General features: G+C 36.5%; 1 protein-coding gene across 4 annotated transcripts in view; it reads left to right on the top strand.

The window, feature by feature from the left end:
• Positions 1-473: 473 nt before the first annotated feature.
• Positions 474-20,672, top strand: part of arl15b (ADP-ribosylation factor-like 15b) — a 45,966-nt gene continuing 25,767 nt past the window's right edge. For 2 of the 4 annotated variants that reach the window (XM_042732280.1, XM_042732283.1), the window contains exons 1-3: positions 474-850; positions 19,989-20,133; positions 20,366-20,425. In XM_042732280.1, coding sequence (XP_042588214.1) covers positions 743-850; positions 19,989-20,133; positions 20,366-20,425 — 313 coding nt within the window. In that variant the 5' untranslated portion in view covers positions 474-742. Of the gene's footprint in view, positions 851-2,493; positions 2,711-19,988; positions 20,134-20,365; positions 20,426-20,672 lie in introns of those variants that run through there. The other 2 variants (XM_042732282.1, XM_042732281.1) reach the window with 2 other exon arrangements.

Below are 20,672 nucleotides of genomic sequence, written 5' to 3' on the forward strand. Positions count from 1 at the left end.
AGTTATGCCTTATGAGAGACACTAGCAGCAGGTCACGTTTCTATGGACATATGATCTCAGATTATACACACTGTAGGTATCCTGTCAATCTTTCTGAAGAATAATACATTACTTTAACCAGCAGAGGTCACCGTCAAACAAACATCTGGCACCAGTAGTTCCTTGTCACGTGATGTAAAAGGCCCTATAGCGTCACAGCTACGATCAACTATCACGTGATCGCTCAGACGTTCGTAAAACCAGCACGTAGCCTTCCTTATTAATATTACACAAAGACAACCATTACGTTAAACGCGTCGAAAGAGTGACCACCTATTAGATATTAAACAATTAAAAGGGGTAAGAAACGAGAAAGAATTTCAATCCACGTTGGATGAATGAAGGTAACATTCCGCGTGACAATGACGTCACGTGGAAGTCGTGAAGCTCGAGCTTCTGTGGCTCGCGAACACACAACAAACAAACAGCCCCGCCCACACCATTAAACTGTGGTGCATTCGCCGCACATACATCTTAGTCCGAATTATTACGACTTAAAATACACATGTAGTAATGTTTCTGAATGTATTAAAACCCTGAATGTTTTTTTTACCTGGACGTGTTTTAATCACATAATTGTGCGCGGGATTTAGAGGAAGAGGAGTGCACAGCTAACGCTGCTAGCCGCTTTATTCATATATTATTTTCCACATCTGAGAGGCGGGGAATCCAAAGCCAAAGCTGTCAGAAAATCGACTTTTGGATGCATTCAATTAACACACGCGTTTCATTTAACAGTCGCCTCATCTCAGGACTTCTGTTTTCTGGAGACAACAGCAAGAAGCTATCGAGGAATTACATGGATTATCTGGTAATTCACAGTGTTGTTACTTCTTTTTAAGATGGCCAGAATCTGTAGGATCAGGTGTTTTGTTTTCAGTGCTGCTCCAACTATTTATGAACCTTGTTCGGGATTGTTTTGTTTTGTTGGCAGCTATTACAAATATACTCAGGTGAAGTCACTTACAGTTCGCTGTTTGTTTCGCTTAAAAACAAACCTAAGCCAGTAGAGATGGGTGTCCAGGAAACATACTTCTGAGCACTATTAAAAGAAGGCCTTTCCTTATAAACCAACAATTTTGTTTTATTTTATGCTTTTTAGCCATTTTTGTTCTGCCTTTTTGAAAAAAATGTAAACAAGTATGTATGCAGTTGGATTAGTATAATTTTCTCATTAGATGTAATGTACAGTAGTTTGCTGTAAGATAAGGTCATTTATTAAGTCTGCAAAGCTAATTTTCTTTTGCTGCACTTATCCGAAATCAGGTAACAAAACAATACAAGTATTAAAGGAATAGTTTATTTAAGAATGTGAATTCTGTCATTATGAACTCACCTTCATGTCCTTCAAAACCTGTAGACCTCCTTTCTTCCTCTGAACACTGAAGCAGCTAACAGAATGTCCCAGCTGCTCTTTTCCATGCAGTAAAAGTGAATGGTATGGATGCCCGTTTTCACCACAGGATAAAATATATGTATATTGTCTTTTGTGTCACAATTCAGACTTTGTTTCTTTCAATTCGGAGGGAAAAAGTCAGAATTGCAAGATATAAACAAAATTGTATCATATAAACTCTAAATTTACATACTTTTGAGTTTGTATCACACAATTCTGATTTATTTAACTGTTTTTTTTTCTGCCACAGAATATAATATATATATATATATATATATATATATATATCTATATATATATATATATATATATATATATATATTTTATATTTTTTAAATCTCATAATTATGATTTATTAAAAAAAAAAATCTGGTATTTGTGAGCTTATCTCACAGTCACAATTCTGACTGTTCTTCTCAGAATTGTGAGTTTATATCATCACAACACCAGTGCCCTTTCACTTTAATTTTGTGGAAAAGAGCGCTCCGGGCACTCTCCTAAACATCTCCTTTTGTGTAAAGTATAGGTTTCAGAAGAATTGAGGGAAAGTAAATGATGACATAAATGTCGGTTTTGGGTGACCTATATTTAAGTCACATATATCAATGATGGGGTATAGTTGGGTATCTGCTTTTTTTTCTGACATGTTTACAGATATTTGTGTGTTCTGGTTACATTTGGAGCTTATTGTTTGTTTTCAAAATGAACACCCTTTAATGTGACCTTGCTACAGTTTATTTAAATTCAATACAATTACATTTTATGACATTTCTTTTCATCTAGATATTATAGTGACATAAACAGCCACTTGTGTTGTGGTTATCGCTCCATGAATGAATTTACCTGGCATGAAAAGTGCTCACAGATCACATATAATCTTTTTTTTTATATATATATATTTTTTTTTATTTTTTTATGTTTATTTTTGTTTTTTTTGGGCTTGTTTTGACTTGTTTTGAAGTCCTTTTTTGCACCGTTCGTGTTATATAATTTGCCTACAATATTCAGTGATAATAACAGTTTCACAGGAACGCTGCTGTACTGTTGTGTTGGTGCAGCTCCACTGTGTGACAGTGTTGAATTCTGGTGCCAGTAAACTTCTCGCACGTTCAGTGCTTTGATACTTGACTTGGACATATGCAGCGAGGTCACAGGGGTGTTTCCTTTTGGATATTCCGGTCAGGATTCTCAGAATAGAACCATTTCCTCAAGAAACAGAGCTGAAAAGAGACTGGAAGTGCTGGCAGTGTGTGGATTAAGAGCATGCTTGATTATGTAAGTATTTTTGACTGGAAAAATCACACTTTTTAAGGACAAGAGGATGTTGTTTCTCACTCAGGTTTTTTGGAAAAATCACATATATTTTATATATATATATATATATATATATACTGTATATAAATTCAAAGGGTCTTGTACTTTTTGAGGGTAAGACCTACTTTTATTTCACTAGAATGTGGAAACTGGGTTGGACTAAAACAAACCACATGTGCACACCAGCATATATTTGTAGTTAACAGGTTGTACACAACTGTAAACAGACTTTATGCCTTTTTTATCAACAGTTTGCTTAGAAAAAAGGTTTTAGCATGGTCAGTGAAAGCTTTATCATTGTCAGCTCTTGGGATTCATGCCATGCACAGTCGGTTCCTCTCTCCCTGAAATGGGTGGAGCTTATATCTGTGCCTTTGTAGTTGGCATGGAAACCACATTATTGTATCTACGATTCTGGTATGTTTTTCCAGAGCAGCGCATTTCCTTCACGCTTTTTATGTGCTGGCCATCCGTGCCCAATGGTTTTAATGTTTGCTTTGAGTTTTAACTGTTCAGGTTTGAGTTCATTCTTCTGGGTGTCCCCACGGTTTTCCATTATTAAAGGACACAGTGGATTCAGTGCAGAATCTTAGCTCGGTTTAATTATGGATCTGGCCTCATTTGGTCCAGGCTCTGCTGATTTAGAAATGAATGGGCACAACAATGATCCTATTGTACTGTGTTCTGTTCCCTGACTCTGTATGGTTAATTTGTGAGAGGAATCATAATGTATTCAAGCATTTGTCCAACAGCCGTTTTTTGGTGTCCCTCTCATTAAATCAAGCTGGATCGCATACAGCTGCTGTATTCTTTTAATCCTTTCAAATGTTATTCATTTTACGGACAGCCGAGCTAATTTACAGCCAAACCGGAAGCTTTATTTAATGGTTAACTGAGGGACTGAGGTCAGACGTCAGCAGAGAGTATGCCAGGTTACTAGTTTTTGGGCAGTTAAGCACGTTTTATTTTTTAATTTAGTCTTTGGAAGGCAGTGTTTTGGAGACAGGACATGCGGTTGACAGGGTGGAGGTGTTTTTTTAGATGTAGTTAGCGAAACAGTTTAAATTGCTTAATAACAAGTTCACCTGCTTGTTATGTGGTTTACAGTAGGCACATCCCGCTCTGTATTTTCACATTATTCCATTTTTTTTTTGATTGCTTTCATATATGCCGTATTTTTAGATTACCTTTGCCATCATCTGATGCTCACTTAAAATTAATCTTTAAATGCATGAATAATTAATAAAGTAATCTTCAGCAGAAAAAAAAATCATACTGTACATTACAATGTTGTGACACCTAAATTTTCTAACATTTGAATTGATTGGTTTAGTTTTTAGTGTTTTATTTATTTGTTGTGACACCTAAATTTTCTAAAGATAGATATTTTAGTTTTTAGTGTTTTATTTATTTATTTAATATACATTGATAGATAGATAGATAGATAGATTTGGGTCTTTCGGTTTCGTACCCATATGTACCGAACAAATCATAAAATTTTTCAGGGAATTCAGACAATAAATGCTGTTTTGGTGCTCTTTGATGTGGCATGCCAGGTCGCTGTATAAACACCTCAGTTTAAATGGCAGCCCAGAGTCAGCGTGATCATCCCTTCCTCTTTACTTAGTTTTAACGTGAAATAAACATGAATGAACATCTTATGCCTCATGTAATCACTCAATCAGTGCTTCAATCGCGTAAAAAGCTTGTAAACAAAATGTCACATAGCATTTAATTTACTTCAGGCAAGTCATCAGTGTCCAAAGCGCATTCGCTATAGAAAATATTAGGCTATATACTCATTATATTTTACTTTACCTATTAGTGATGTCTTAATTATTTAATGTATGTTTAAATAAATCTTTTATGAAACAAGTTAGGACAACCACTGTGTAAATGATTATATTTTTTATTTTACCTGTTGTATAATTTAGAAGTTTATTTAAAAACTACAGTGTGTGTAATTTACATCTTTGCATAAATTTTTTTTATTTTGAGTGTTGATTATTATAGTTAAAAATATATAGTAAATATATTTAAGTTAAGAGCACACTATAGTTTGGAGCAGAAGCTGAGGTAGATTTTTTTTATTAATAGGAGAATTGTAATTATATTTTTATCCCTAAGAGAATTGTAATTATTTTGATTTTGTTTTAAGAAAGAGAAATTTGTTCGTTAAGTCATTGTTTAGTTTCATGAGAGGGACACCAAAAAACGGCTGTGTTGGACAAATGCTTGAATACATTATGATTCCTCTGGTGGTGAGTGTTTGTTTATATATATATATATATATATATATATATATATATATATATATATATATATATATATATATATAATATATATATATATGCTAATTTTTAGAGAAGGACCTCATTAAACTGCTTAATAATGACAGTAAAGACCTTTACATTGTTACAGAAGATTTACTATTTTAAATAAATTCTTGTTTTATTGAATATTTTACAAAAATATTAAACAGCACAAATGTTTTACAAACATTATCACAAACATTGATAATAAAATAGGCCCCAAATATTTATTGAGCAGCAAATCAGTATATTAGAATGATTTCTGAAGGATCCTATTAAACAGCTTTTTGAGTATTGAGCTTTGATCACAGGAATAAATTCTATTTTACAATATATTATACTATAATTTTAATTTTATTTTAAATTGTAATAATATTTCACAATATTACTATTTTAACAATAAATGCAGCTTTGCTGTGCATAAGACTGAAAAATCATCAAAAAAAGTTTTACCGATCACAAATTTTTGAGCTGTCGCATTTTATTTTCTTCTAAATAATCACTGCAGACCTAATCTCTACCATGCTTTTCCATCACCCATCATACCACTCACCCCTCTTTAAGAGTATGTGAAATCTCTTTATCCTAAAGAGTAAAGCATCTTCTGGTTTTACTTAATGGACTTTTATTATCATAGCTTGTGGACATGGATATTCTGAGTGAAACTGGATCAATGGCAATGGATTTTATGTTATTGGTTAGTGCTGTTCTATTGCATTTTTTGACAGAAGTCAATGTCTATTCGCTGTTCTTATGGACTATTCTAGCGTGTTAAAGCCATTAAGTCAGAATTATTGTTTTTATGTTTCATTGTAAGTTGACGGTTGTATTTTTAAGTGAAAAATTATATTGGCTCATGGGAAATATGTGTCCGGGAACATTGTGTTTGAATTGTTTGTTTAACTTTTACCCTGGTGAGCATTAAAGCCTTGGTTTGAGTTTAACTGCCAAAAGCAACAGCGGTAGTTGTGAGCTCGGCTGACTTTGAGCAAGAGAGAAAGTCGGGCAATGCAATGAGGAAGTCAGTGACTAAAGGTAAAAATCCAGTGATTTACTATTATAAAGACACTTTATTGGCTGCTGCAAGCACTCAAATGTATTTGATTTCCTGTGATTGAATCCTTTAATAGTGGTAAAACAGGCCAGCATATGTTGGGTTTTGGATGGGAATGTGCTAATGTCCAAAAGATGGTTCTTAAAGGGTTAGTTCACCCAAAAATGAAAATTCCGTCATTAATTACTCACCCTCATGTCGTTCCAAACCTGTAAGACATTTGTTCATCTTTGGAACACAAATTAAGATATTTCTGATGAATTCCGAGAGCTCTCTGACCCTCCCATAGACAGCAAGGGCTTCAACATATGTACACGGATACGTTGTTTACGTTGTTTATGCTTTAATCTGAATGTAAACAACGTATCCACGTTGTTTATGTATATGATACTCTCCAAAATGGCACTATAGGGTGACGCGGATTGTTGAATGAAGTCGTTATTTTTGTTTTCGTTATGCACAAAAAGTAGGCCTATTCTCATAGATTCCTAAAATTACGGTTGAACCATTGATGTCACATGGATTATTTTAACGATCTCCTTGCTACATTTCAGAGCCTTGATTGTTAGGATCCTTCCTGTCTATGGGGGGGTCAAAGAGCTCTTGGAATTCATCACAAATATCTTAATTTGTGTTCTGATGATGAATAAAGGTCTTACAGGTTTGGAACGACATGAGGGTGAGTAATTAATGACAGAATTTCATTTTTGGGTGAACTATCCCTTTAACTAGCAGGGCTGATTTTAAGATTTTAAGATTTGAAGTATCTTCTATTGTAATCTTACATAAGAACTTGTTGCCCTGTGGTGTGGACTAAATTATGCACTGATGCATTGATGATTAAACAATCATCTCTGCATCCATCTATTGATTGCTTAAGACTATTGGAGACCATCTTAGCATTGCACTCATTAGCAGCGCCAGTGCTTATGACTGTACTCCAAATCTATAACACTGTTTTTTTGCTCTTCCTAAACACTTTTTAATTAGCTCAAGCATATTAGATTTCCACAACTCTCAGGCTCTCCAAAATTAGAGTGGACCTCTCCCTGATGTATTTTCAAACTATCACAGCTTGGATAAAATTGAGAGGTTTGACACAGAAGCTCTTGAGCTCTGTTTATACTCTCGGGTGGTGAAGACTGTGCTCGCCCTGATCGATTATCTGCCTGCTGGTTCTGCCCCGTGGCTTTTGCTCACAGTATGTCATTGGGGCAGTGGAGCAAAACAAGTCTCATCTTCTCCTGGCGTCTTTGGATTTCCTAGCTGGGTTTGGAAACTTCATGATGTGCTCTATAATGTTAAATATCTAGGGTCCTTCCCTAAGGGTTGAGCTCCTCTCGGGTCTTCTTGCAGGAGGTACTCTGTCCCCCTCATTGGTGTCTCTGTAGACCCTCTAAGGGTTCTGGAACTCCATCTCTGCTCCACATCCTTAAGTCAAGCCTATAGTCAGGAGAAAGCATTAGTGCATTGTGTATCAAAAAAGTGCTAATAATGAGAGTTTTGTCTTTTATGTTTTGTCAGGAGGTGACCTGAAAAGATCTGACCTCAAATCTCCCACTGATAAAATCAACATGAAGAACATCTCTCTGCTTAGTCAGGACTTGTTTAATTATTTATTTTCTCTCTTTTAATTTTCTTATTTGAATAATTTATATTATTAGTTTTTACTGTGGCTGGTATATGGTATTGATGTGATCAAAAAGTGTTTTTTGCCATTTCTGAACTATCACCAGTGGTGGTGAGCGTGATTTCACCAAGTACAACATGTTCCTGGATCAACTTCCTTGTTGATCCTGGAACAACATTCCAATCAACCAATCAGAATTGTGATATAACTTTATTTAGGAAATATCTGTTTTAGGCTTACAATCAGGGTTAGGTGCTTCTACACCCTTGTTAATCAGCTATCATTTCCCACTGATTTTAGGAATAAATTATGGGTAGGGTTAGGTTTAGGGGTAGGGATTGGGATTGGGCTAAGTCTATATTTTTGGACAATAATGTTGATCCAGGATCATCAAAAGATGTTGATCCAGGAACATGTCTTACTTGGCAAAATCACGACGACCCACCAGTAGTATATAATGAAACAAATATTGTTAAAGTCAACAGATTTTACTAATAGAATAATAATAATGAGCATTATTATAAATAATGATGCTGCCAGCAAGTCATTTTTACACCCCCGTAAATTGGCTCCAAATATCAGGTGAAAATTGTCATTTTGACCCCTCTACAAAATAGTGGATTACTGATTAAATATACATCTGTGAAATTTAATATTTTAGCTTTCTTTGGATTTTAATTTTAGATTTTTGTAAAATTTTTTTTGTGGAAGTTTAAAATTTTTGGTTTGTTTGTTTTGGAATTTTGGTTGTTTTGATATGTGATGAAAGTGATTTTTGTATATTTTTACGTAGCCACAAAACAAACAGACGTAGGCTGAAAGAGGTCTTTAGGCTTGTGTAATGTGGGTCATTTGTGCCCTGTGTGATCTAGTTTCAGTGCTAATGGTGTGTTAAATAGTCGTTTTATCAGGCTGATCTCTTAATGGATGCTCTGAGGTCACTAGTCACAGTAACTCTCATGTTTATGCAACAGGCTCAAGCACTATTTGATTCAAAGGCCATTACAAGATTCACTGCTTGAGTGAAAAAAGTAGAGCGTTCAGATGGACCACAGAAGCCCACAGGGGATGCACCTGTTCTTCTGTCTCAGGCACTGATGGCTCAGCCACAGGCCACCCACACCTTGTTCACTCATCCTCTGATGCATATTGCACATAAAAATAATCAGTGCTGGCTAAAATCTACAGTTCCGGTCTGATTGATTAGCTTTATGCAGCATTTAGGATTAAGGGCAAGTCTTTGTTTTGAATTAGTCAAAGTCTTGCTTACAACATACAGGGTAATCACAGTGGCATCAAATTATTGAAAGACATTCATTCTTTTACCATTCATGAGCAGTTTTGTGTCTAGTTCTTTTTGATCTGAGCTAGAAAAAATAAGAGCTTGAAGGTTCAAACCCCACACGTTATCATCACTGTGCCCTTGACCAATACACTTGCCCCAGGTTGCTCCAAGGTGAAAAAAGTAAAATAATTGACAAATTGCTAAGATGTTGCTAAGATAGTGAATGTAAGCATGTAATAAGCAACCTTGTCGAGAACCAACCCTTAGGTTAGAGTTCTCTTTGTTTACCTGTGGTTTACGGTGTGAAACCAGTTAGGCAGTGTTTTTAGTGTCACTTTTGCACACTAAATGACCTTAGTTCATAGGCTAGGTTAAAGCGGTTCATATCCAAAAGCATTCATGCAACCCAAAATATGCAAACATGGTTTAGCAGGTCAGTTTTCCAACCCAAACATCAGACTGGGCCAGAAATGTGACTTCTCTGTGAAAAGATTGTTGGTGCCAAACAAGGTCATTTGAGTGTCTCAGAAAATGCTAATGCCCTCAGTTTTTCACAAAATCCAGGGTTTTTATATTCAGGGAACATATAATACACTGATATAAAGGTACACATTGTTGTAGTAGAGACCAGCTCATTCGAGAGTAAGTAATGAGACTAGAAGTGTAGAGCACTATTAAGGAGTCCACATGCTATCAAGTCTAAGAAAAAAAAATAATTATGGTTATGGTTTTGGTATCCAATTCCAAGTCCAAGACCATATTTTTATGGCCTATGTCTTGGTCTTGGTCTTCAAGTCCAACAAGACCATGAAGCTATAGTCTTGGTCCTTGAGTCTGTTTCCAAGGTCTTGATCTTATCTGACTTGAGAACCAAGACCATAAATATATGGTCTTGAACTCTGAATGAAAAATTTGTGGTCTTGGCCTTGTTGGACTTCGACAAGACCAAGACCACAAATTCTCCAGTCTGAGTTCAAGTCCATATATTCATTGTTCATGCATGGTCCAAAAAGACCAAGACTTTTGACATGGACTCAAGGGCCAAGACCGTATTTTGCTCTTAGACTCCGGAGCATATTGACTCGGTTTTGACTTGGACTGAACCCTAAGGCCTGTATATATAGGCTGGTTTTGTTGTCACCTGTCTTTGGACAGATGTGTTTAATGTAAGCATTTCAATAACATGCATTCTTGTGTTCAATTAAACAGCATGCCAATGTCAACCAACTAGTCAGTTGTTGGATGACTAGTTGACCATCGTGACTTATCCCTACAGAGAATAGAGTAAGAAATCATCCAGCAATATTTTTTGTGTTTTTCAGTACTAGACTAGTCATGATTTTAAAACCGGTCTCATTGCACTTCATTCTGTATGGTACAATGAGAGGGTGGGCGACATCTCTGGCAGACGGCGGCCCACATTGGAGACTGGCTGATGTTGGAATGGAGACGCTATCCATGTATTCTGCTCGCTTCACTTCCGTGCTTTGATAAGCCAGGATGTGGCAGTGAGGTCGCAGAGTTCCTCTCGAGCGGGGAATATCCCACAGTCCAGTATGGCTAGTGGGACCCAGGAGCTGCTGGGAATTGGAAGCCTCGTCAGACCAAACAGGATACCACTCCAAATACAGCCCATCAAAGGTGGGAACTGAGTGTAAATCATCATGGAATAGGAAAACAAAAAAAAGAAACTTCCTGTATGAGCTCCCAGTGCACTGAGTTTGAAGGCTGCCCCAGCCATTCCAGATTCTGAGACCATAACTCAAGCCATCTCTCACTGGCCAGTCACTCGCTATTCAGAAAGTCTAAATAAAATCCCCATTCACCAGTTATTTAGGGCATGGCTTGACCTTGTGGATGATGTGATTGTTTGATGGTTCCTAAGGGCTGAGAATAGTGTTGTTATCTGAAGTGTTCTATCTGATGTTTGGAGATTGGAGCCTGTTATTCAACATGTTTAAATGCTGAAGGAGGGGTAAAGGTGGAGATTTGTAATCTAACGGCATCAGTGCAGGAACAGCGGGGGGAGTTCTAGCTTAGCTGGGCATTGTTGGGCCCCTTTCTTTTATCCTGCTGCAGTTTTAATACTGTGCAAATCCCCATGCGCTCTATTGATGCAGAACTCCACTATATGGAAGATATTCACAGTGTATCCAATCACCTCGATGAATCAGCATTAGAGGCTGAGTGAAAGTTCTCAGTTTACTGTTGAGCCAGTTTTTAATCCTTACTTAAGATTGAGAAAAGCAAAAATTAAGGGTATATTTAAGGCATTAAAAGCAGAAATCTGAAAATTATAATTAATTGTTTTTTTTTTCTGTTAAAACTTTTGTATAATTTGATCTGTAAACTCATTTTAAGTTTTGTGTTGCAATGAAGTTGTGTATATCTTATGTTGAAATTTTTCACCCAAGAATCTTGAAAAAAATCATGTTTTAGACTAGGGCTGCAGGAATAATCGAATGTGATCTCATGCATCATGCCTATCTTTCAGTAAAGCATGGTTCTGTGATCAGTAGTAAATCTCCATCCGTAGGCCAGAGGGCGCTCTCGCGCTGAAACTCCAGATATGCTCCACAGAAGAAAGGTAATGCACATTGTTCCAGGGTCATGGCTAGAAGGAATACCACTGTGGCTGGAAACTAACAATGAAGCCGTAATTCACCGACAAGCTACTCAAAACTGCTGTCATAATCGCAGACTGATTTAATCGTATGATTATGAAATCAATGAAATCGTTCTGCGATTATGAAAGCAGTTTGCGTATCATGTCAGTGAACTACAGCTCTGTGTAATAAATTAATTTGAGATTTACTTCTGATCACAGAACCGTGCGTCACTGAAAGATAAGTATGACAGTCACAGCTTTTGCCTAATCGCGATTGCGATTTAATTTCGATTAATCGTGCAGCCCTATTTTAAGCAAAAATAGTGTGCAATACAACTGTTTTCAACATTGATAATATAATTTGCACAGGTGTGGCTTAGGATGGGAATATTATTGTTTTTTGTGCAGAAGATCATGTGTATTTTAATGATTTTTTTATGATATTTTGTGTTTAGCTTTGATCATAGCAATAAATGACATTTTAGAATATATTCAAATAAAAAATTATTTTAAATTACAATAATATTTCACAATATTGATGCTTTTACTATATTTTTGATTAAATAATTGCAGCCTTAATTTGTTATATTTACCCAAATATTAAAATTATATCATTAATGACTCACCCTCATGTCGTTCCAAACCCTTAAGACCTCCGTTCATCTTCGGAACACAGTTTAAGATATTTTAGATTTAGTCCGAGAGCTTTCAGTCCCTCCATTGAGAATGTATGTACGGTATACTGTCCACGTCCAAAAGGGTAATAAATACATCTTCAAAGTAGTCCATGTGACATCAGAGGGTCCGTTAGAATTTTTTGAAGCATCGAAAATACATTTTGGTCCAAAAATATCAAAAAACTACGACTTTATTCAGCGTTGACTTCTCTCCCGGGTCTGTTATGAGCGCGTTCACCTCACATCCGGTTCGCGAACGAATCACTCGATGTAACCGGATCTTCTTGAACCAGTTCACCAAATCGAACTGAATCGTTTGAAACGGTTTGCGTCAACAATAAGCATTAATCCACCAATTTAAGCTGTTAACTTTTTTAACATGGCTGACACTCCCTCTGAGTTCAAATAAATCAATATCCCCGGAGTAATTCATTTACTCAAACAGTACACTGACTGAACTGATGACCTAGCCAGATAACGAACAAAACATTGACTCGTTCTCGAGTCAAGAACCGGTTGCATCGGTTTTTGGATCACCGGTAGTGATGGGAAGTTCTGTTCTTCTCCGCGAACCGGTTCTTTCGGACAGTTTGATTCAATAAACCGGTTGCCGAAAATGGTTCACCAGTTCTTTTGCGCTCGACGTAATGACTTCATTGCCGATGATTGCCCTTGATTGAAGCCTTCGGTTTACCCACGCTCATAACATTAGCACAGAATCGGTTCAGAATCTATCACCAAAAGAACCAGTTCAGTTCAGACGCGCTGTGTGTCAGTCTGAATCACCCCATGCGCAGTATCATCATCTCCTCGGTTCTCGAATCGGACGCGTCCGACAGAAACGGTTCTTGACTCGAGAACGAGTCAATGTTTCGTTCGTTATCTGGCTCGGTTCAGTCAGTGTACTGTTTGAGTAAATGAATTACTCCGGGATATTGGTTTATTTGAACTCAGAGGGAGTGTCAGCCATGTTAAAAAAGTTAACAGCTTAAGTCATTTGTGGATTAATGCTTATTGTTGACGCGAACCGTTTCAAAACGATTCAGTTCGATTTGGTGACTGGTTCAAGAAGATCCGGTTACATCGAGTGATTCGTTCGCGAACCGGATGTGAGGTGAACGCGCTCATAACAGACCCGGGAGAGAAGTCAATGCTGAATAAAGTAGTAGTTTTTTGATATTCTTGGACCAAAATGTATTTTCGATGCTTCAAAAAATTCTAACGGACCCTCTGATGTCACATGGACTACTTTGAAGATGTTTTTATTACCTTTCTGGACGTGGACAGTATACCGTACATACATTCTCAATGGAGGGACAGAAAGCTCTCGGACTAAATCTAAAATATCTTATACTGTGTTCCGAAGATGAACGGAGGTCTTACGGGTTTGGAACGACATGAGGGTGAGTCATTAATGACATAATTTTAATATTTGGGTGAACTAACCCTTTAAAGAGCATAAGAGACTTATTTTCAAAAACATAAAATCTTTCGACCCTGAAGTTTGCATGTATCTTTGCATAATTGACCTTAACTTGAACCCAGAATATTCCTTTAACTGAATAATGGCTGAAAATATTGTTAGGTTACAGGGAATCAGCATTTCCACAGCGAATCTCAACTTTTATATCCTTTTAATCTTTTTTGAGTCTTAAACATTTGCCAAACAAGTCATCAACTTGAAGTTGCTTGTGTCTTTCAGACCTTGCATCTGTGATATGATTTTTCCACTTTCCCTTATCTTTATCCTAGAACAAACAGGTGCTGTTTGCTTTTATCGTGCGCCAGCATGTCTCTGGTGCGTTTCAGGCATGGGACTACCTCTTCCTCCCAGTCCTCTGATTGTGGCATCAATCACAGTTTAGACCCTTCCTGTTTCCTGTTGTTGGCCTTTCCAGCTGGCATTGGGCCCAGCCCGTATTTTACCTGAAAGCACTATCATAACAGAAATGTAGAGTAAGATGGGCGTCATTGGCATGGGTGGCCATTTCCACTTAGATGAAGATGCCTCTGGGGCCTTGCGGAGCTTGCAAAACAGCCACAGTCCATTGTGTTTGGACCTGCAGAATTAGTCTGCATTTTGGCTTGTGGATATATCCCTTTGTACTGTTGTGGAAGCATATGATGGTGATTATCAGTGATGTATCAGGATAGTCACCTGCACTACCTGTGTAAAGATTAGTCTATTGATGTTGTAATGATGGTGTAATTTGCTCTATGCATGATTAACTGAGTGAAGTGGGTGTGTTTATACTCTTGTGATAGTCCACTTGATACTCGCATGCCATTGAACAATAGTTCAACTTCCACTTTTGGTATTATTCTGTTGGTTAGTAGCGTGACACTTCAAAAATACTTTAAAAATTCAACTCATAAATGCAGTGACTCACCTTTTCTTTGAATGAATGTGTTTAAAAATGACGTTTTCTGAATTTGTGTTATTGGTATTATTGTGACCAATTACTTCATGCATGATTAATTGTTTATTTATTTAGTTATTGACTTCATTATTTTTAATCAATGTCATGGATCTTCCAGTGAAACATAAGCCTTCTCTTTGGTGATGTATGCTGAATTTCTTAAATCATTTCATTTACTCTCTACTCTGCCCTTTTCCAAACAATCCATTGTAAGCTCACATTCAGATCTGCCTCCATCCAGTTATGAAAAGAAACTAGTTTGGGTCTTGTGTAAGTGTGTTTTGTTTGATTGTTATTTTTTTAGATTGTATTATTTAAAATTTTTTTTGAGAAAATTTTTACTAAGACAATTTTTAAAATTGTCTCTCTGGGAAGAATTTTGGAATTTTATCATTAATTTAAATGGAAAAATTCTATATGATTTTTTTTTTCAGTAATATTGTTGTTGTAAGTTTTTGTATAGTAATTGCTTTTAAAGAAGGTGTTATTTTATTGAAAATGATGTATTAAAATGATACTGTTTATGTTGCCATTAATTATATAGCCATTGCTGCTGATATGGCATTAAAACAAATAAATATATAATATATATATTACATATTTTACATATTTTTAATATATTTATTTTTTTTTTATTTTTATAGTCATTTAAATTTAAACTTTTGTTGAAAATTATATAAAATAATATATTTTTAGAACCAAATTATTGTACATGTTTTAAATCACATTTTTAAAGGTTTTTCCTTTTTTTAACACTTTTTGTTATTGACCGTAAATTTAGACTTCAATTTGGTAACACTTTATTAATTGTTTTTAAACTGTAATTAAGGACCTGTGCTCTTCTTCATGCATGCTGACAAGCTTGTGCATGAATCAGAGCAGCTTTCCGTTTCTAAAAAAACTCTTCATAACACACCACTGTACACACATGTACCTACTGCATTAGTTTAGAAACCTAGATCACCAGTTACAGGTCTGACCTGTTTTACTCTCAAAATGCATTACTGTCTCCTAAGGAGATGGTCTGCATGATAAAGCACTTATGCAATCCTACAAAGATTACCTCTTGACTGAATACTTTGCATGTTTATCTTTTTATTACACTATCAAAAGACTGAAGAAAGTCAGTTTGAACTAGACAGGAGCATTGTTAGTGCTGCCACCTTCTGTCTGTTGAAGTGCTGCTAGCATTTACTCGCTGAGAAGCTTCCTGTTCCTAAAAGCATATCAGTTTTGAGGTAATGTTTTCATGGACCCCTGCAGGCTGTATTTTGTTTTTGTCTCTTTTTGAGAGAAAGTGGGGCAGTTGTTGTACTCAGGTGACAAATAATGGGTAGTATAAAAGAAATAGTTCACCTAAAACTATGGCTTCAGAAAAATGATACGTGTCTAGTTCATTCTTCTTAAAGAGGGTAGTGTAAATATTTTTTAATTAACTATTGCTGAATGTAAAAGTAGCCCACCCCCATTTTTTTTTTTAAATAACCACACACAATTAACATATTAAACTGACATATTAGCCAATGACTTTGGGACAGAAAGCAGTGCCCAAAACACATTAGCATCATGGTGGCTATTCTATTTAATAGAGAACTAAGACACTTTTCCTTCAAAACATGTGAAAATCTAGTATTATTATTTTCCCTGTTTGCTTGGAGTGGGGTTTATGTCAACAGAGAAGTATTTCCGAGAATAGCAGGATATTCATTGGGAAAAACAATGTAGGGCGAGACTTGATTTTACCCGTTGGGAATTGATTGAATTGTGAATATTGGACTCACCTCAGTTGTGGTATTGAAGGTGGAGAGAGTGCTGGTATTGTTGCCTTTCATAAACAAAATTATAGTCTAAAAATGTTGCTCATGGGCACTTAGTCCACATACATCTCATTTCACGTCTTTCAGAGCCTTCCAAAAACAATGGCAGCTGGTACAAAAGTCATAATATTGTAACATATTTGGATTGCTTGCAAAAGCATTTAATGAGTATAAAGGGATATTTACTTTTGAATGGCCATCAGTGGAGGCAGATGCCTGTTGACCGCAGGATGTTGTAGCATTTATGAGCAGGCTAAACCTCGACAGCTATGACTGGTTTCTCATTTTATTTGATTGGTGTAAAGCTATGTGTGTCCACTAGAGGGCAGCATTTGCTAACCACACACACAAACTCGGTCTGTATTCAATTTAGAGTGAAACCCCACCACACCCCCCACAGTTTCCTCGCAGTCACATGTTCAGGCTTTATGATGTATGAATGAAGGAACTAATTTATAGACTGTCATGATTTCTCACCGTATTGGTCACGGTCTACGCTCTTCTACACATTCCAGTGTTTGCCTGGCTCAGCTGACTGAGTGTCACATGAGAACTCAATGCACAGATATTCCCACCCGTGATGATGAAGGAATGCCCTGTTCAAGTGGCACTTCTCATAATCTCATTAAAAGACTTGTCTGGCTAGCTCGATTTCACACATTGTGTCTTTTAATCAGTCAGAGCACAATTCATAGCATAGTAGACATATGGATTTTATTCAGAAAGTTAGCGGAGGTTCGAAAAATTGTCAAGTGCTATAAAGTGGAACTGTTGGGTTCCAGAAGTAAAAATCCCATTCATTTTCTCCATATGGAAATTAGTTTTTAATGATAACTTAGAAATCGTTAACAGATAGACCTACTGTAAGTTACTGTGGATGTTAGACCTACTGTGGATGTTAATCGATGGTGTATTCTTTTGTTGAAGCCAGAAGCTTGCATTATTTCAAAATATTTTTTAAAATGGTCTAACAGTGGGAATGCTGGTCAGAAACTACATTACCCATGATTCTTAAAAAAAATCTCTACCAATCAAAGAATCAAAATCTTAAAATATATATCCATATTTTGCTATAAACTGAAAATATATTATTTCCATATAATCAGCATGTAGAATAATTATTTTATAATTTTCTGTCATTTCTATTTAATTGTCATGCACAGTGCTTCATGGGATTGTTGTAGTTCTTTTCCTCATTAAAGCTGTAAAGTTTACAGTCTTGTCTTTTTGTAAGATTTTCAAATACTTTTTTGCTTCAAATCAAAGTTTGTTATGTTGTGATTCTCCTCGTAGCTGGTTTGTTTGATTTGTGACTCATAACTCTTTAACATCTTAAATCTCTATGGGAAAGATGCTTCTAGTACCAAGGCCACTGAAAAAGTGGGCGGCACTTGTTGCACTCTATCGCCAACTTTTTTAGTATGCATGCAGACATTTAAAAATAAGTATTGCCACCTTAAGTACCAATAGACTGAAATGTATTTTCTAAAAACCAACAGTCAAATGGACTTAATTTAAAACTCTAGTTGTGCACCTAGACAGTAATTTAAGACATTGTAGCCAAAAAAGTAGGCTTTTTCCCACACAATGCCAGAATGCATTGCATAAAAATGTTAAAGGGATACTACACCCCAAAATGAAAATTGTGTCATTAATCACTTACCCCCATGTCGTTCCAAACTTGTAAAAGCTTATTTCGTCTTCGGAACACAATTTAAGATATTTTGGATGAAAACCGGGAGGCCTGTGACTGTTCCGTAGACTGCCAAGTAAGTAGCAGTGTCAAGGTCCAGCAAAGGTATGAAAGTCATCATCAGAATACTCCATCTGCCATCAGACATGCAATCTGGGTTATATGAAGTGACAGGAATACTTTTTGTAAGCAAAGAAAACAAAAATTGACTTTATTCAACAATTCCTTTGTCAACAGTCTCCTCTGTGTCTCTCCATATCACCGTATGCTGCGTATGCTCTTCTGTGTCATCCGCGCCACAAGGATGCGCTGTTTCTACGTGTATTTAGCTTTGATTTGAAAGAAAACAGCATATCCTTGAGGTGTGGATGATACAGAAGAGCATACGCAGTATACGGTGATATGGAGAGACACAGAGGAGACCGTTGACAAAGGAATTGTTGAATAAATCGCTTCATATTACCCAGATTGCACGTCTGATGGCAGATGGAGTATTCTGACCACAACTTTAATACCTTTTATGGACCTTCACACTGTTATTTATTTGGCAGTCTATGGGACATTCACAGGCCTCCCGGTTTTCATCCAAAATATCTTAAATTGTGTTCTGAAGACTAATGGAGCTTTTCCGGTTTGGAACGACATGGGGGTAAGTGATTAATGACAAAATTTTCATTTTGGGGTGGAGTATCCCTTTAAGTGAAAAAATGTAAATGTTTGAAAAGGAATTGCAAAAAAATCAACTTAAATGGATTATTTCCTTTAATGTTAGTGTGCTGTGTATTTCTATGCTCATTAGAGTCTCATTTCGTTGGCTTAACAACATATTTTTTTTGCGTTTTGGCTTATGAAGAGGTCCAAGTCAATCACTTTGGAGGGTCTATCAGGGTCAGGATGCTATGTAGGCAGTAGAAAGTTTGTGCAGCAGAGGTTATTATGAGCCTCTGTTTAGAGATACAGCTATACACAGCCAACAAGATAAAGACCTTCAGATGTGAAATGAACTTTGTAACTCAAAAAAAAAAAAAAAATTCAGACTGGAAGGGAAGATTATAATACAAAATATCGGTTTGTTTTTACTCGAAAGGGGCCTGACCGTATTACCCGTACCATCGTAACGAAACACAATGCCTCCTCCTCGCACAATATGCATGTCAAACATGCTTTGATCTTCCTTGCGTAGACCGTATAGTAGGAAGCGTTTGATCTGATTTGATGTGATCAGTTTAAGCAGTATTACGAGCTTTCTTTATGTGTGTGTGTGTGTGTGTGTGCGTGTGTTTTGGCGGTTAGTTCTACTCCGCTATGTTGAAATTTATTGGGTAATTTTTTATTTGCTTTATCACTCAATGTCATGACGTCAACCGAAGGGCTCTGACAGCGGCTTACAGAAAACAGGGCTGTTTTTTTGGCGGAAATATATAGGGGTGCTTACTTATCCCAGAACACTGTGGTGACTTTGGGCCCATATGATTTCAATGGAGTCACTGTGTGGTAGACTTTGTTTTTTTCTTTTGCAGTAACTTTTCCTCAACCAGATGGTGTCAACAGATGTCAGATGTCTTTGAGATGTGTTTCTGTTTCTAGAGTGACACACGCATACACCCACAGCCTTTCTCGCGAAGAATGGCCAGTCGCAAAAAAACGCATAAACACAAACATGAGTGGGATGTTTGTATGTAAATTGTTGTAACTTTTCTTACTTTCCTTCCTCCCCTTTCCCCTTCTTTGTCCCGTCTTCAGTGCTTCAGGACGTTGTGCTGTAAAGGACCTCCCCCTCCCAGACCAGAATATGACGTGGTTTGTATCGGTCTGACGGGTTCTGGGAAGACCAGCCTGCTCTCCAGACTTTGCAGTGAGGCAACAGACAACATCGTCCCTACCACAGGTCAGCCCACCATCAAAGAGCAATACCAGACCCGTCCTGCAAACACAAACACAGATCCTTGCACTTCCTCTTCGCCTTCAGATACGCTTTCCCTTGTATTGAGATTTTGCCTTGTGAATGTCTTTTGAGTGATTAAATCTCGGTCAGTGTAGCAATGAAGGTGTTTTAATGACTTCCTTTTATGAAATCCTCATGGCTGCGGTTGTTAATCTTGTTCAACTTTTATTTGCAGGTTTTAGCATTAAAGCGGTCCCGTTCCAGAATGCCATTTTAAATGTCAAGGAACTCGGAGGTAAATGCTCTCTGTTGTTCATGAGAATACTGCTTTTATTTCATTTTTTTAATTTATGGGTCAGTGACAAATAATAAAAAATAACGACAATTAAAGTCTTCTAAAAATATTTAAAACACACATGCCAAGTTCTTAGAAAATGATTCTTTAACCATCAAATGAAAATGATAACATTTTCCTCACAAAATAATGTGAGTGTGCACAATTTAATATTTAATTGTTTTAAAATGTAAAACATGTTTCATGA

Source organism: Cyprinus carpio, chromosome B10 (assembly GCF_018340385.1).
Source record: "Cyprinus carpio isolate SPL01 chromosome B10, ASM1834038v1, whole genome shotgun sequence".
NCBI classification, from domain to species: Eukaryota; Metazoa; Chordata; class Actinopteri; order Cypriniformes; family Cyprinidae; genus Cyprinus; species Cyprinus carpio.